This window comes from Vipera berus, assembly GCF_964194415.1.
Source record: "Vipera berus genome assembly, chromosome: 13".
Lineage (NCBI taxonomy): Eukaryota > Metazoa > Chordata > Lepidosauria > Squamata > Viperidae > Vipera > Vipera berus.
Genome location: NC_138216.1, coordinates 16,600,978 through 16,617,468, shown reverse-complemented (window position 1 = coordinate 16,617,468; position 16,491 = coordinate 16,600,978). Strand labels below are relative to the sequence as shown.

The following is a 16,491-nucleotide window of genomic DNA, read 5'->3' as shown; positions in this document are numbered from 1 at the left end:
GGCCATATCGTCTGCCTGCCAAAGTGGTATTTGGCCCCTGGATCCAGCCAGCTATAAAACCCTAGAAGCCAGAACTAAGGAGACAAGGGGAGAAGCAGCCTAGAACTAAGACATTTCCTGACAATGAGAACAATTAATCAGTGGAATGGTTTCCCTACAGAAATTGTGGGTGCTCCAGTGCGGGAGGTTTTTAAGAAGAGACCGGACAGCCACTTGTCTGAAATGGTATAGGGTTTCCTGCTTGAGCAGAGGGTTGGACTAGAAGACCTCCAAGGTTCCCTTCCAGCTCTGTCATTCTGTTATTCCTAGATGCTCTTACATAGCACGGACCGATGACAACAATTCTATTTCAGCCCATGGTTAGAATGCACAAAGTAAGTTAGAAACATGGAATAGGAAATTGGAGCGTTCCATATACAAAACCAAAATGGTGCCCGTTTTGACGTCTATGTCAAATATCCATCGATGGAAAATCCCCCAAACTCCATCAACGATGGAATGGCTAGCAGAGGGGTTAATGCTCTCTGAGAATACCTAAAAGAGGCTCTGTGCAGGGTTTTACCTTGATCCCCTTCATGGGGTGGGGGGACAGAGTGCCCTCAGTTGTCCTTGGGTACAGCTGAGCTGCCCATTGAAATTAGACGTGCCTTAATCCCGCTGACCTTCACAGAATCCGCAAAGCCTGGCTTTTCTCTTGGGCTTGTTATGTTCCCGAGTTGCAGGAACTTGTAGTCATTTTTCTTTCTTTTAGTATTTTGTTTTCTGCTGATGTTTTTCTTGTATTAGCCACCCAGAACTGTGGAGAAGTGGTTGGAATATTCTTTTCCTTCACAGTTTAAGCTGCAACCCCAGTATTTCCTGGCAGTCTCCCCTTCAGGCCCTCAACATTAGGGCTATGCCTCCAGAGGTCGTGGCTGCTCCATCACTGGAGGCTTTGAAGGAGAGACTGGACAGATATACCTGTCTGAATTGGTATAGGGCCTCCTGCTTGAGCAGGGGGTTGGACTAGAAGACCTCCAAGGTCCCTTCCAACTCTGTTATTCAGAGTCACTCTACGTGAGATGGGCAGCCATTAAATCTAATGAATCTCAGGAGCTTAAACCAAATAAGTCATATTTAGGCTCCACCAGCTCTCTTGGTGTCATGGGAAACGCCCCCCCCCAGAGAGCTGCTCTGCTTTGCAAAGAGCTTTTGAGGATTGCTGTTACAGAACCCACTTTGTGAACCCCAAACTGGGGGCAGAGAAAGTTGACCAGGGTAACAACTGAGTTAGGTGGGCCATGAAAATGATGTGGCTGGTTCAGCTTTGTTGTGTTAACCCAACAGTTGTGAACAATCAAATTCATTTTCTGGAGAACTTTTCTGCTACCGTAACGGAACACATTTTGGGGCTGGCCAGCCACAAGCACTTTAGGGACTATAATTACTCTTGTCACTGATAAATGTTCCTCTTCTCTTTCGGCTTTATTCTAGCTGAACACAACGAAAACCGTTGATGGGAAGTCCACTTTTCTGCATATTCTTGCCAAATCGCTTAGCCAACATTTCCCAGAGCTCCTGGGCTTTGCCACGGATTTGCCCACAGTGCCACATGCTGCCAAAGGTAAATCACAAAGGATGGGGCTTATTTTCCGACATTACTTGGTTTATAGGGAAACAGGGATGGAAACAATCTGTGGGCCTCCCAGCTCTGCCCATTTGCACCCTGCTAAAACTCCTGTTCCCACAACCCTTAACGGAGGAAATCATTTGGACTCTGCCTGCCCCGAGCTAGGGATGGGCACTCACCACCAGCCCCTGATGGGCAGAGAGAATCTAGGAGTCTTTGCCAAGGGCAAAGTGGGTACAGGTAGTCCTCAACTTATGACCACCACTGAGCCCAAGATTTCTGTTGCTAAGCAAGACGGTTGTTAAGTGAGCTTTGCTCCATTTTACTCTTTTTTACCACGGTTAAATGAATCACTGCAGTTGTTCAGCTAGTGACCCGGTTGCGAAGTGAATCTGGATTCCTCGTTGACTTTGCTTGACAGAAGGTCACTAAAGGGCATTACGTAACCCGGGACACTGCGACCGTCATAAATGTGAATCAGTTGCCAACTATCTGAATTTTGATCACGTGACCATGGGGAGGCTGCCACAGTCGTAGGTGTGAAAAATAGCCGTAGGTCACTTTTTTCAGTGCTGTTGTAACTTTGAACGGTCGCTAAGTGAATTGTTGTAAGTCGAGGACTGCCTGTGCAGCCTCCTCGGAAGTAGGACGCCTTTGGGTTTGTCCCTTTTTGCGCAACGCCAGTGCAGAGAGCCCTTCCTTCCCTTGCTTCACGAAGGAGGCTGTTGAAATTCTGGACTTCTGCCATTTCTCTTCCCCCAGTGAATCAGAGAACATTAACAGCTGACCTCAGTGACCTTCACCGCACTGTCCACGAGATTGCAGTCGCCTGCCAGAACATGGTGCCTTCTTCACCTGAGGACAGATTTGTGCCAGTGATGGATGTATCTTTTGGTTGAAGCATGGATTCCACAAATGAAGCCCCCCACCCCCAAAAAAGCAAAAGCCGCTAGACTGGGAGATGGGGCGGCGGGGGAGGAATGTCTAAGAACGTTAAAACATCTTGGGAATCTTCCGGAGGCAGTTGGCTGATGGCGTCACTGGAACGGACGGGCCCAGGGTTAGGGGGCTTCTGCGGGCTTTAGCCCTAACCCTACTCGTTCCTGTTATAAAACTGATGTTTTCCCAGCATTTTTATGTCTGGAAACAGAAAAAATAATCTCCTAGAAGCCTTCTGCTCCCCTTGCTACTCAACGCCACTAAATGTCTTCTAAAACACATCTGGGGTGAATTTCTTTGTCTTTCAGGCTGGCATTGAAAATATCTGTCCTACATTGGAAGCGGGGGTGTAGGTGAATGTTGCCCAGATTCAGTAATTTTGTAGCCAAATTATGGTGGTGTGAATAGTGGTGTGTGTGTGTGTGTGTGCCACAAATTGGGTTCTGGAGGAGAGTTGAAAGTGTCCCCGCTTAGGTTTAGAATCTCTGCTATTCCCTCCTCCTTATCTCCCCCGGGAGAGACTGGTGCCTTTGCCCCCCACCCCAGACGATGGAGTAACCCCTGGCTCGTAGCTGTGGGTCCCCATGTACGTTTGTGCAGTAGCAGAGAGGTCTCTCTAAAGAAGCACAGCTTCGGAGCTGGGTACTTTGCTTAACTTTGCATGTCTGTCTTCGAGTCAGTTTTGAGCTGCCCGGGTTAATCCCTGCAGTTTCCTTGGCAAGGTGTTTACGGACGTGCTTTGCCATTGCCTCCTTCCTAGGGCTGGGAAAGAGTGACTGGCTGGCTTCACGCCCCAGGTGAGACTGGAGCTCAAAGTCTCCCAGTTTCTAGCCAGCTGCCTTGTAATCACTGTACCAAACCATCTCTCTTTTTCTGCCTGGACCATTGAGGGTGTAAGAAGGTGTGGGCTGCCGTGCATTTGTAGAGTCAGGTTTTTCTGGATGGAAAAAAAGCAAGCAGGCCTTGTTTGTCCATCCTTAGCCCTCTGCTGCAGGCCTTCCTGGAGAGCGCAGATCCCACCGTCCAATCCCTGGATGATCTCCAGCATAAAGCCACGGAAGAGTTCAGGAAAGCCTTGTCTTTCTTTGGGGAAGACTCCAAAGTCACAACCTCTGAGGATTTTTTTGGTATTTTTGCTGAGTTCATGAGCAAATTTGAGGTGAGTATTGGGCTTTTTTTATTCTTCTTTTGGTTACATCGTCGTTGGGGCTTTGCAGCGCTGGTCGACCGTGTGGATTTTGTTTTATTGTTTGCTCCTGGACTCCCCAAGGTGCTTTTGTCACGAGGCAACTGGACTTTCTTGTTTTTCTTTGAAGATGTTTCGCTTCTCGTCCAAGAAGCTTCTTCAGCTCTGGCTGGACAGTGGGGAATAGCAGGATTTATACTCCTTGCCGACAGCTGGTCGTTTGCATCCTTTTTAGAGAGCCGTTGAGGCCACTTGGAGATTTTCTGTGTCCTCAGGGTCACCCGAGTGCTGCAAATGGGTGTGGAGCCTTCTTGGCTGCAGGATGTTTTCTGCCCTGGGTCCCTTCCCTGTTGAAGGCAGGCGCAGGCCGTTGGGGATGAGTCTCTGCTGCTGGCATCTCAAACTGAAGCACAAATGGTTCCTGTAGTCTGCAGTGTTTTCTGGAAATCCGTTCCTACTTCCCATTGTCCAGTCAGAGCTGAAGAAGCTTCTTGGAAGAGAAGCGAAACATCTTCAAAGAAAACAAGAAAGCCCAGTTGCCTCCTGAAACAGCACCTTGGGACAACCACGACCTGGATGGCTGAGGATCTCCAGAGACATGACTGCTCCTGGAGGATAGGGGTAGTGGGTAGACCGATCCCCACATGGCCTGGAACACGGCGCTGTTATTTTTCTTTGAGAAAACCCAAACAGATTTGACTCCACCAATTTGAGCTTGTGGCCTTTTTAAAGACCCCGTTGCCCACTTGAAGGGCCTTGGTTGGCGACTGTCACTTAGAAGCTGTCCAGAGAGAGGAGAAGCTGGCAGGATGTGGGTTGTGTTTTTCCATCTGTGCTGATCAGTTGCACATTCAGGCTTGTTTCGTAGCCCGAAAAAGAATCCGGTGGGGAAAACTGGGGGAAGGTTGAGGGGGAAGAGCCCTTTGGGAAGGACTTTGCACATGCTTCTCCTGGCATTCCCCCCTCCTGTGTTCTCTTGCAAGGAATGTCCTGTGGATCACGTGGCCACTCTTTGAGAGACAAGGCTGGAGAAAGGAATATCCCAGACTTATGCCACTGTGTCTAGCAATCCTAGACAGGGGGGAAAGCTGCGGCTTTGGGCGATGGGGTTGATGGAGTTGAGAATGCGTAGCCTGAGAAACAGACCATTAATACCTCAGCAGCTTCCAAAAGGAGCTCCCCAATCCCTAACTTTGGGGACATTCGCTTTCAGTGTTTGTAACTTGATCCCATTGGCTTGGATCCTAGATAATTTAGCTGCCTCTTTCCGCCACTCCCCAGTTCAAGTTTGTTTCTTGAAAATTCTTTTGCTGCTGGTGAAAGAAACGGGAAAGTCATGTCCCTTTTCAGGGAACAAGAACTCCAAAGACCATCAGGGGTGGCAGGGGACTGGATGATGAGGGTAGGTCTTCTGGAATTGAGCGTGGGTTTCCTCCAGTTTGGTGCAGATTGGCCCCCTGATTCATTCATCACCAGCTTGAGCTGTCTTTGACTTGATAACAGTTTGATATAGCAGATTATACTAGAGCAAGGATCTCCAAAACTCGGCAAGTTGAAAACTTCAACTCCCAGAATTCCTTGACCAAGCCAGACTTTAAGTCCACAAAGTTGCTAAGTTTGGAGACCCCTGTACTAGAGGATTGGGGGGAAATGGTTCTGCCCCCCCCCAAAGAAGATGCCTAATCGCCCAGACCAGACAGGATGAGAGCATCAAATCTCTACGCCAGCAACACATTCAACTTCTTTGATCATAAAATCACAACTCCCCAAATATTTGCAGTGTCCTTGTGTGTGGACATTGCCATGGGGAGGGAAGCATATTGTAAGAAAAAGAACAGTGGGCTGGTGGACCCAGTCAAGCAAGCAAAGAAATTTGAACTGGTATGAAGCTGTTCTGGTCTGCTGGCACTTCAGCTCTCTCTCCTCATGTCCTATAAACTGTCACATTCGTAACTGCAGCTTCCACACTATTTTGTGCAAGTTGTGGCATGTGGCAGAAGGTAGCAAGAACCTGGCACAACCACCTCCACAAGCCTCAGGCTGGAGAACCCAGAAGCAGAGGGCTGTCTGTGGCTCAAGCTGCTCATCAAAATTGCCTCTGTTTTCTCTGCACACACCTGCTGTGCAGTGAACTGGGGTGTGTTGAGTTGTCTCCTTCTGGGCCTCCCCATCCTTAAGACCTGGAAAGGTGGCGTTGAGATTTTAAATTAATGGCCTAGAATGCCCTTGTCTATCTTGGGCAGGGGTTGGGCTAGAAGGCCTCCAAGGTCCCTTCCAGCCCTAATGATTCTGTGATACTCTTCTCTCCATAGCGGGCCTTCAACGATGTGCAGGCCAGTGAGCCCCTGTGCAGCCCGAAGATGATCCCCCCACTTGCCTGGTGACCAGAGAGTTCAAGGAAAACTGCAGCACGGTGCTTTCTTGCCCACAGTTTGGCTGCTTTGGGTCCAGTCTGGCGGTCGGTGCAAAGCAGTCGTCTCTCAGCATGGAAGAGGCGTTGCAGAGGACACGTCTGTGCCCATTGCTATGGAAACTGTCTTCAAAAAAAGAGAGGGGGGGCTCGCTGCAGATTTCTACAGACTTCTCCGCATCAGAGACATTTCTTTTTTCACAGGGATATTCTGTGGTTGCTAAACCTGAGTGCTAGAATCCGAGGGGTAAAGAGGCATGGGCAAACTGCCCTGGCTTTCCTCACTTTTTATGGCCTTTCCGAGAACTCTTTTTATTTCAGAGAGGTCTTACCACGTCTGCGGGTGGCATTTGGGAACAGTCCTCCTGCTCAGGGGCTGCCTAGTGCCCCAAAGGAAAGGTGGTGTGACAAGGTCCCTTCGCCCCCAAAGGAACTGATTTGCTCCCTCTTCTGCCCCCTGCTCTCCAGGCGTCCTTTCCGGGGGTTGCAAACATAGCCAGCGAGTCTTTCGTTCCAGTCGGTTCCCTTGGGAAAACAGATTCCTAAAGGGAGTGATCCATGCTGGCGGGATGGTGCTGAAGCCGCCTCTCTAGAGCTGAAGGGCAGCAAAAGCAGAGAAGTCCCCTCTTTGCCCAGCCCAGCACCTGCTCAGCAGAAGCTCTGGTACCCATTCCAGAGCTTGGTCAAATATATGGGAGCAGAGTAGTTCGTATTTGTGTTTTGCTTACTGGATTTGTTAGGTTGCTATCTCGGAATGCCTTGAGGAGTTTGAGGCAAGAGGAACCCCATTCTTTTTATCCCCAAGCAGTGACCCTGAGATGGATGTGGAGTAGAAGAGTGACAGATTCCAAGAAGCCCATGAGTCTTCATGGATAAAGGGTGGACTTGACCCGGCATCTCCCCAGTCCTAGCCGAGCCCATCAGATCTGCATTGTGGCAAGCTTCCCTAGCAGAGAGCAAGCTCATTGCCCCAGGAAACCAGCAAGCCAGTGAGATGCTCCAGTCCATTTGGTCCCCACCAGGGGCGCCTGGCCTAATCTTTCCCTTAGCCCCCTAGTGGAGAAACTTGGAACTGGAAATGAAGAAAAGGCCTCCTCAGATATAAGTCCAGCATCTAATTGCCTGTCCACCATGGCAGAAGCCCCATGTCCAGCCCCCCCCCCCTTGCCTCCCCTTGTGATCAGTAGCAGCAACTTTGGCCTGGCATGGGAAAAATTGTGACCCTCAATAATGCTGGGCCTTAGTGGTCTCTGACCCACCACTCTTCTTGATCAAAGAAAAATCCCAAGCCAGCCACTTCTTGCAGAGTGCTCTTCCGTGAGCAGGTAGATATAAGGGCTCTTCCTTTGCAGTTTATTTTGATGCCCCTCTCACGTTGGCCCGTCTTGTTCTGGGGGGTCTGTAGGGAGCTCAGCTCATATTCTCAAAGAGCTGCAATTTTAAGGTTATTTTATGATAATGATGGCGATTATTGTTCCCCTTCTGCTCTTCTTAGTAACTTTGCAAGGCCGTGCGGAGGGGCAAAACTGTTCATTTCCGGGCACTATTTTCTTGTGATGTTTTTCCAAGGTTGGAGATTGCCCCGAGAATTGTGTATAGACATGAGAAACGTGTCTCTGTACAAATCTTTATGATGCTATCGTGTAATAAAGAAATACTCTCTCGGTAGCCACAGCTGTAAGATGAAAATGGCATCCCTTTGGCAATCATGTCCTTTTACACCTGATCCAATCCAGCCATCTACAGAATAAGAGGATGGTTTATGGGCTCTTCCTTCTAGCCGCAGTTGTGCTTTTCTCCTGTCCTTGTGGCATAAATTGCACTACCCTGCAGTCAATCTTGATGTGCTTCTGTAGCATCATCAGACAGAGTTGCTGTCCTCAGACAAAATATAGCACTGCCGGCTGGTGGATTCCCATCCACCTTTTCCCAGGCCACCCAGTAACAGCTACTGGTGGGAAAACAAACCATTTATCAATTTTCCAAAAATATGCCTGGGGGGAGGAGGAGGAGGAGGAGATCAAGGCTTATTTATTATTTATTTAGCTTTAATATTATTTACCGTATGCTGGAGATCATGAAACAATGCTAAAAATGCATTTAGAAGATGCTCAGATAATTGAAGGTGGGATTCAGATATTTAAGTTTGAACCTAAAGTAATCCCAACTACCTCTAGATGGAAGCACTTGTGAAACAGCGGGAAAAATGGAATTTTAATATTCTTGTCAAACAACCCCCCCCAAAAAAAAAGCTGATTTGAAATAAGCATCAGAGAAGCTCAAACTAGAGAGCTGTCCATGTTCCTGGATTATTTTTTTTCTCAGTGAAACAGTTTTTGATCAGGCAAAGAGGCTTTTCTGTACCAGCCTGCTACCGGCCCTGCAGAAAAGGCAGGGACAACCCCTTTTACAAGAAGGCAAGAGGCTGGAATTACGCCTGCCAAATTTATTGCTACAAAAACAAATAGAACAAGACACGAACCAAGAAACAGGAGCTTTTCAAGCGGTTGCCTTCAGCAAACCAGCCCTCCCACGCATTCCCCCTTAAATACAGTTCAGGGTGTGGCTTCTCTCTGCCTCCTTCCGAGGAGCCCCATTGCCTTCCTCTGTTTACTCCTGATTGACTGCCTCCTGCGTCGGGCGTCCTTGAACAGGGCCAGCTGTGGGTCATCTTCATCCACGCTGTCAGGCTCACACAGCTGGGTCTGCGTCGTGACCAGATGAGAGGGGCCTGGCTGAGGGCTCTCATCAAGCTCTCCAACCCCCTCAGCAAGCTCTTCAACACCCCCCTCCTCCTCCTCCTCTGAGTCGTCCGACCCAACTGCCGAACCCACAGGCTGACCCTGAATCACAACACTATCCCGCACCGCAGGGCCCTTCCCCCGGGTCTGCCGATCCGGATGTGGTCGGGATGGAAATTGTTCATGAAAAGCGGTCACCAACGCAGGGGCATGAATGGCGGTCGCGTCTTCCCAGGTGAAGTCCTCTGGTCCGTAACCTTTCCATTCAATCAGGTACTGGAAACGACCTTTCAGCCAATGGGAATCCCTGATGCTGGTGACCTCGTACTCGGGGGTGCTGCCTCCATCACGAGGTCCTGATGGGGGAGGTTCCGCTCGGTGGAGTGGACAGGCCGGTTGCTCGGGGACCAACAGAGACCGATGAAAGACTGGGTGCACGCGCAGGGAACGTGGCAGAGTTAAGCGATAGGCGACCAGATTGATGACAGCCTCGACTGGGAACGGTCCTAAATATCGGTGATCTAACTTTCTCACCGGCCGTGTTGACGGTAGATTCCTGGTGGACAACCAGACCCGATCTCCCACCGATAGTGGAGGCGTATCCCATCTTGACCGATCAGCAAACCTTTTGTAATCGGCTTTGGCCTTCTCTAACTGACGTCGCACCAATCGATGGATCGCCTGTAACTCTGCCATGAAGTTGTTCGCTGCCGGCTCCGGTGAGTCCACGGGAGAAAGGGGGAAAAACCGGGGGTGATATCCCACATTGGCCAAGAACGGTGTCATTTGTGTGGAGGTGTGCTGTGAATTGTTAAATGCAAACTCAGCTATGGCCAGATAGTCCACCCAATTGTTTTGCTGCAGATTAATGTAGCAGCGCAGATATTGTTCCAGGATACCGATGAGGGAGGCCGTGCAGCCGAAACACCTGCTGAATGAACATACGACTAGTGGCGCCGGCTGATGGTAAGCCGCAACAGGGAATGAAGTGCGCCATCTTGGTCAGCATGTCCACCACCACATACACTGTTGTAAAACCAGAGGATGGGGGTAAATCCGTCAGAAAGTCCATGGACACAGCCCCCCAGAGTCTTTTGGGTGTCGGCAAGGGCTGCAGTAATCCAGGCGGGGCCCCTGTCGCTGACTTGGCCTGCCTGCATGGGATGCAGGAAGTGACATAGGACTGGACGTCGTGTCGGACTCGGGGCCACCAGAAGGTACGGGAGACCAGGTTCAGGGTCTTGAACATGCCAAAATGCCCTGCCGCCGGGTTATCGTGACACTGGCTGAGGATGAGTCCCCTGAGTGGCCCTCCCGGAACGTAGAGCCGGTCACGATAATACAAGCCTTGGTGGAGCAGTGGGCTAATGCCTCCTTAAGTAACACCAGCTGCCTGCAATTAGTGCAGGTTCGCATCCCACCAGGCTCAAGGTCGACTCAGCCTTCCATCCTTCCGAGGTAGGTAAAATGAGGACCCAGATTGTTGGGGGCAATTAAGCTGACTTTGTAATAATGCCGCTTGGGGGTGTGTGTGAAAGCCCTAACAAGCAGGCATATACATAGAATGAAGGCTACTGCTAAGCTTGTAAGCCGCCCTGAGTCTTTGGAGAAGGGCGGGATATAAATGTAATAAAAAAAAAAAAGAGTCCATTCGTGACCGTCCAAGGAGAATCTGGCCCCACCTCCTCCTTCCGCTGAGCCACCCACACCTCCTGCTGCTGTGCCTCCCGGATCCGAGCCCGTATATCAACCGGCTCCCGCACCGCAGCAAAAGACTCGACGGGGATCACTGTCCTGGGCAGAAGCTTGTCTTCCACTCGGGAATATTCGGGCTTCCTGGACAGAGCATCCGCTCTTTGATTGTGCCCGCTAGGTATGTACCGAACTCGGAAGTCGAACCTCGCAAAGAAAAGAGACCACCGATCTGGCGTTGGTTCAAATTCCGAGCGGTCTGCAGGCTTTCCAAATTCTTATGGTCCGTCCGGACCTCGATTTGATGCCGCGCTCCCTCCAGATGATGCCTCCAGGCCTCGAACACCACTTTGATGGCCAGCAGCTCCTTCTCCCAGATTGTATAATTGCGCTCCGAAGGATTCAGTTTTCGTGAATGGTACGCGCAAGGGAAGAGGGTACCGCTGGGCGTCGTTGCCTGGAGTAACACCGCCCCAATGGCAATGTCGGAGGCGTCCGCCTCCACGACAAACGGCCATTGCGGGTCAGGATGCTTCAAGATGGGCTCCTTCATGAAGGCTTCCTTCAAAGTCTGGAAAGCCCGTTGTTCTGGAGCGTTCCACTGGAACCGAGTCTTCTTCTGCAGGAGCTGGGTGAGGGGGGCTGTCAAGGCAGCAAACCCAGGGATGAAAGTTCGGTAATAGTTGGCGAACCCAAGAAGTCGCTGAACATCCTTCACGCGACGCGGGGGTTGCCAAGTCTGCAAAGACTCAACCTTACTCGGCTCCATGGCGATGCCCTCAGGAGAAATGCGGTGACCCAGGAAATCGATGGTCACCCGGTAGAACTGGCACTTCCCCAACTTGGCAAACAGCCGATGTTCTCGGAGTGACTGCAGGACCTGATGGAGATGCTGATGGTGCACCTCACGCGACGGGGAGTAGATCAGGATGTCATCCAAGTAGATCACGACAAACTGATCCAACAAATCCCGGAAAATGTCGTTCATGAAATGCTGAAACACAGCGGGGGCGTTGGTCAGGCCAAACGGCATCACCGTGTACTCAAAATGTCCATAGTGAGTACCAAATGCCGTCTTCCACTCATCACCCGGCCGAACCCTGACGAGGTTGTAAGCTCCACGCAGGTCCAGTTTCGTGAAGATCTTAGCCTCCCGGAGTCAGTCCAAGAGTTCGGGGATGAGGGGCAGCGGGTAACGATTGCGCACCGTGATGGCGTTGAGTTTCCTATAATCGCAGCAAAGCCGCAATTCGCCCGACTTCTTTTTGACGAAGAGCACGGGTGCAGACACTGGCGAGGACGAGGGCTGGATGAAACCGCGAGCCAAATTCTTCTCCAGAAAGTCCCGCAATGCAGCCAACTCGGGGTCCGACATGGAGTACAAACGCCCCGAGAGGCGCATCAGGGACTAAATCAATGGGGCAGTCATAGGGCCTGTGCGGGGGTAATTGATCCGCCTCTGTCTCGCTGAACACATCAGCAAAGTCGGACAGTTCGGGAGGCAAGGAAACCCCTGGGGAACCCTCCACCTGGCCGGCACATATATGGCGGGAGTGGTCCACGCACTGCAAGCTTGGGAAGGTGCCACGTTCTGTGACCAATAGATCTGTGGGTCATGCGCCTGGAGCCACGCCAGTCCCAAGACCACGGGGAAATGCAGATCCGAGGTGATATAGAACTGGATGGCCTCTACATGGGAACTGATGGCCATACATAATGGTTGTGTGGCGGCCGTAATTGGCCCAGACAGGAGCACTCGACCATCAATAGTCTCCACTAACATGGGCGGATCCACCGGGCACTGGGGAACAGCCCATTTGGCCACAAATGCTGAGTCCATAAAATTTGTGGTGGCCCCAGAGTCAATTAAGGCATGGACTGGAATCCCCTCTGGCTTGCCAGGAAGGATCAGACGTGCCTCCAATATCAGATGCCGTGGAGGTCCACAGGCAGCATCGGAAAGACGTCGCTCAGTGTTGTTGTGGGACGCCTGATCTATCACACCGTCTAGATCAGGCTCGGGGCGTTTCCCGACAGAAAAGTAGGGGACTTTCTCGGGGCAGACTCGGTCACTGATGCCCACTGTTGCTTCTTTGGGCAAAAAGCAGCCAAATGTCCAGGGTCCCCGCAGTAAAAACACAACCCCTCCGATCGTCGTCTGTTCATTTCAGTCACCGATAGACGAGACCTGGTGGCACCCAGCTCCATTGGCTCCTTCCTTTGAACTGGGGGCTCACGCACAACAGGGGCTGCAGGGGTCTGTGGGGTGGCACGGCGACTCCTTCGCTGCTGCAACCGAGCATCGATCCGCAGGCAGAGATGGATCAGCCCATTCAGGTCTGAGGGAATATCCACACGGGCCAGCTCATCCAACATCTCCTCCGACAATCCATCCTGGAATGCATCCACGAGTGCAGCCTCATTCCAGGCAGAATCCTGGCTAAGCAGCCGAAAATCACTGATATAGCCCTGTAGGGGGCGTTGACCCTGCCTCAGAGCTTTCAGGCGACGAGTAGCAGTCTGCGACTTTATAGGGTCCTCATACATCAGACGCATATGATCACAAAACTCCACAAAGTTGTCCAACAATGGACTAGGTTGAGCCAGCAGAGGCGTGCCCAAACGAGCTGCATCACCCGAAAGAAGGCTTAACACAAACCCCACCTTATCCCGGTCAGTGGGGAAATCAGCTGCTCTCACGCTGATAAAGAGCTGGCATTGTCCCAGGAAAGCAGGAAACAGTTCTGGATTGCCAGTAAATTTATCCGGCATTGCAACTTGGCATTTTCTCCTGGGTGGGGGTGATGGTGGGGGTGCAGCATGGACCTGAGCTTGCAGTTGAGCCACCTGAGCTGCCAGCAAAGTGAGTTGCTGGGTGAGCTGGGCATTCTCAGCACGTAGCTGCTCCATAATATTAGTAAGGGGTGGGAGGCTGAAGGCAAACTGTTCTGTACCAGCCTGCTACCGGCCCTGCAGAAAAGGCAGGGACAACCCCTTTTACAAGAAGGCAAGAGGCTGGAATTACGCCTGCCAAATTTATTGCTACAAAAACAAATAGAACAAGACACGAACCAAGAAACAGGAGCTTTTCAAGCGGTTGCCTTCAGCAAACCAGCCCTCCCACGCATTCCCCCTTAAATACAGTTCAGGGCGTGGCTTCTCTCTGCCTCCTTCCGAGGAGCCCCATTGCCTTCCTCTGTTTACTCCTGATTGACTACCTCCTGCGTCGGGCGTCCTTGAACAGGGCCAGCTGTGGGTCATCTTCATCCACGCTGTCAGGCTCACACAGCTGGGTCTGCGTCGTGACCAGATGAGAGGGGCGTGGCTGAGGGCTCTCATCAAGCTGTCCAACCCCCTCAGCAAGCTCTTCAACACCCCCCTCCTCCTCCTCCTCTGAGTCGTCCGACCCAACTGCCGAACCCACAGGCTGACCCTGAATCACAACAGAGGCTTCTCTTTTGCTCGTGTGTGTGTGTGTGTGTGCATGTTTGTGTATGTGTGTGTCTTTACAATCCGCTGACACATTCCAGTCCTCTGGAGCCATTTAAGACACTCATTCTTTCCCCGTTTCTTCTGCTCCAGTAGTGAGAATATGAATCTCCTGTAAGAGCTGCAGCATCTTCTAGTCTCCCAACTTCACCGGAAGAAATGGGCAGTGGGTGCCAGGCGTCTCAGATCTCTTGCAAGGCAGCAATAGGGCCCTGGGGGCACCGGGTATACAGAAACCAGAGAGACGGCCATCCTAGCTAGGTCATCGGAGACTCCTCCAGGCAAACCTGATGGCACGGGGAAAACGCCACTTTCATGCAGGTAGCCCCAGGTAACTTGGGTCACCTCAGCCGTTGAAGAAGCGAGGTGAGGTCATGGCCTCTATCCAATGGTTAGTGGGGTGCCTCTGTGCATTAGTGGGCAGGATGTGTGGGCAGCCCTACGCCTCACATGGAAAGTTTGATCTAAAACATGGGAACCAACGTGGGCAACTTTTAAGACCTCTGGACTCCCACAGTTTCCCAGCCAGGCATAAAGTTGCCGAGGTTGGACACCCCTGTCTATAAAGAAGGTTGTGGCACAAACATGGGCTGTGCTTACACCTCTTGCTAAAGTATAATGTGATTTGTTTGCCTTTCGCACATCCCCTGCCATTGCAGTTTGCAAAGCACACTTTACAACTTAAGTGTGAAGTGAGAACACATTTTCTTGCCTTAACCAGCATCTATGGCCTATTTTTCAGGTGGTCCACGGCCAGGCTGTACGTGGGCTCAGGGTAGAGTTGTTTGTTATAATCCACCTATCTGCGAAGGTGACCCAGTTGGCAGTGTGTTAAAGGCAGATGTTGAAACTTTCAGCATCTGGCAAAGCCTGTGTTTATCTCTGCGACTGCAAGTGCATGTCTGAAAGGTTGGCCAATGTTTGCCGAAATCTTATGACTGAAAGGATGGCAGAGTTCCCTCTCGGTCTTTTTCCATCACTTACGAGTTGATGCTTAAAATAAGCAAGGCAAACGGAAGGACAGGAAGCCGTGCAGGTTGCCAAGGCATGCGGCCCTGGGCCGTCTTCTTCCCCAGCGTGCTCAAGGGCCGTTGGCGGCTACCGAGAAGCTGCCTCCATTTAGTTCATTGCTGCTGAGCTGAAAGCCCTAGAGCTGCATCCAGAAAATAAGACTATAGCGGGAGCGGCATCTTCTGGTTCAAATATTTTATTAGTTTACCAAAACATAAAATACAGAAATACAAAGAAAAATGAAAATAATGGGAAAACAGGGGAGGAAAAGGGGAAGAGGAGAAAGTGTAGGGTCAAGGAGAAAAGAAAAAGAAAAGCGTTGACCTCCGACTCCTTCTGGTGCAGTAGAACAAGGTAGTAACATAAAACTTCAACTTTTGACTTTAAATGATCATATGTACTGGCCGTTTCTACAACAACAAGCCTATCTATTGAGCAAACCCTCAAATCAAAGTTTCATTTTTTTCCCACCTCAAGCACAAAATCCAGAAGCGGTTTCCAAGTAGAAACAAAATTAATTGTATTCTGTTCTTTAATCAAAGCAGTCAGTTTAGCCATCTCTGCCAATGCCATCAACTTCTGCAGCTATTCATCCATTGTGGGAATCAAAGTATCCATTTTTGCGCAGAAAGTATTTTTGCCACATTTTCTCCTCATTTTGGGCTGAGTATGGTCAATATTCATGAGGGCAGATGCAATGGTGTGGCCAAAGAGCCATGGTTTTTATGTCTGCTGCACACACGATCTGCATAAAAACCACTCCAGGTTTTGATTTTGCTATCTTGGCTTTTCTGGCCATGTCCTGTGGGTGCCCACAGGTTCCATGCTACAACTTCCTGAAGTTGATAACACCCCCTCCATACTTAAAACTGGGTCTAGAGCAGAATAATCTTCAAAGTGGAGGCCTGGGCGTGGCTGGCAAGAGGCCAACACACCATTCTTTAGATGCCAACATGGTGGTGAGTTGTGCAAGCCATTTGAGTGTGCAGTCAAGGACTGGGCCATGTGAATGTGACTTTGCACTGGACTGATGTCTACAAAAAGGTGGAACCAGCTGCCATTCAGTGCAGGAGCAGCTTACATAATACCCAGATACAATTACAAACTTCTGCTGTTACTGCAACAAATCATTTTATAAGCAATATTTAAGCAACCCAAGATAAAGCTGCTGTTATGTCCTTGCTAGTTTGCTAGCAATGACAGAATAGAGATCTGTAACAACTTCCTTTCCCCTTCCCCCCCCTTTTTTTTGCATGACCTAATGAAGTTTGAGGTTGAGTGGCTTGCAAGCAGAAATCAAAGTAACTCACTGCTGCTTTAAGCACAAGGATCTGGACAAGTGATCCTCTCAAACCATAGGAGTTCCCTTCCTGCTTGAGATCATGCAGACATCTGTTGGGAGAAAGTTCCTCCC

The 16,491-nt window shown here is 50.5% G+C and overlaps 1 protein-coding gene across 1 annotated transcript in view; it reads left to right on the top strand.

Moving 5' to 3' along the window:
- The window catches only part of GRID2IP (Grid2 interacting protein), a gene marked incomplete at both ends in the record, with an annotated part of 81,818 nt that extends 75,700 nt beyond the window's left edge, over positions 1 to 6,118 (top strand). The window contains 4 exons of the mRNA XM_081337978.1: positions 1,474 to 1,603; positions 2,372 to 2,493; positions 3,543 to 3,707; positions 6,047 to 6,118. Coding sequence (XP_081194104.1) covers positions 1,474 to 1,603; positions 2,372 to 2,493; positions 3,543 to 3,707; positions 6,047 to 6,118 — 489 coding nt within the window. The remainder of the gene's footprint in view (positions 1 to 1,473; positions 1,604 to 2,371; positions 2,494 to 3,542; positions 3,708 to 6,046) is intronic.
- Between the last annotated feature and the right edge of the window lie 10,373 nt (positions 6,119 to 16,491).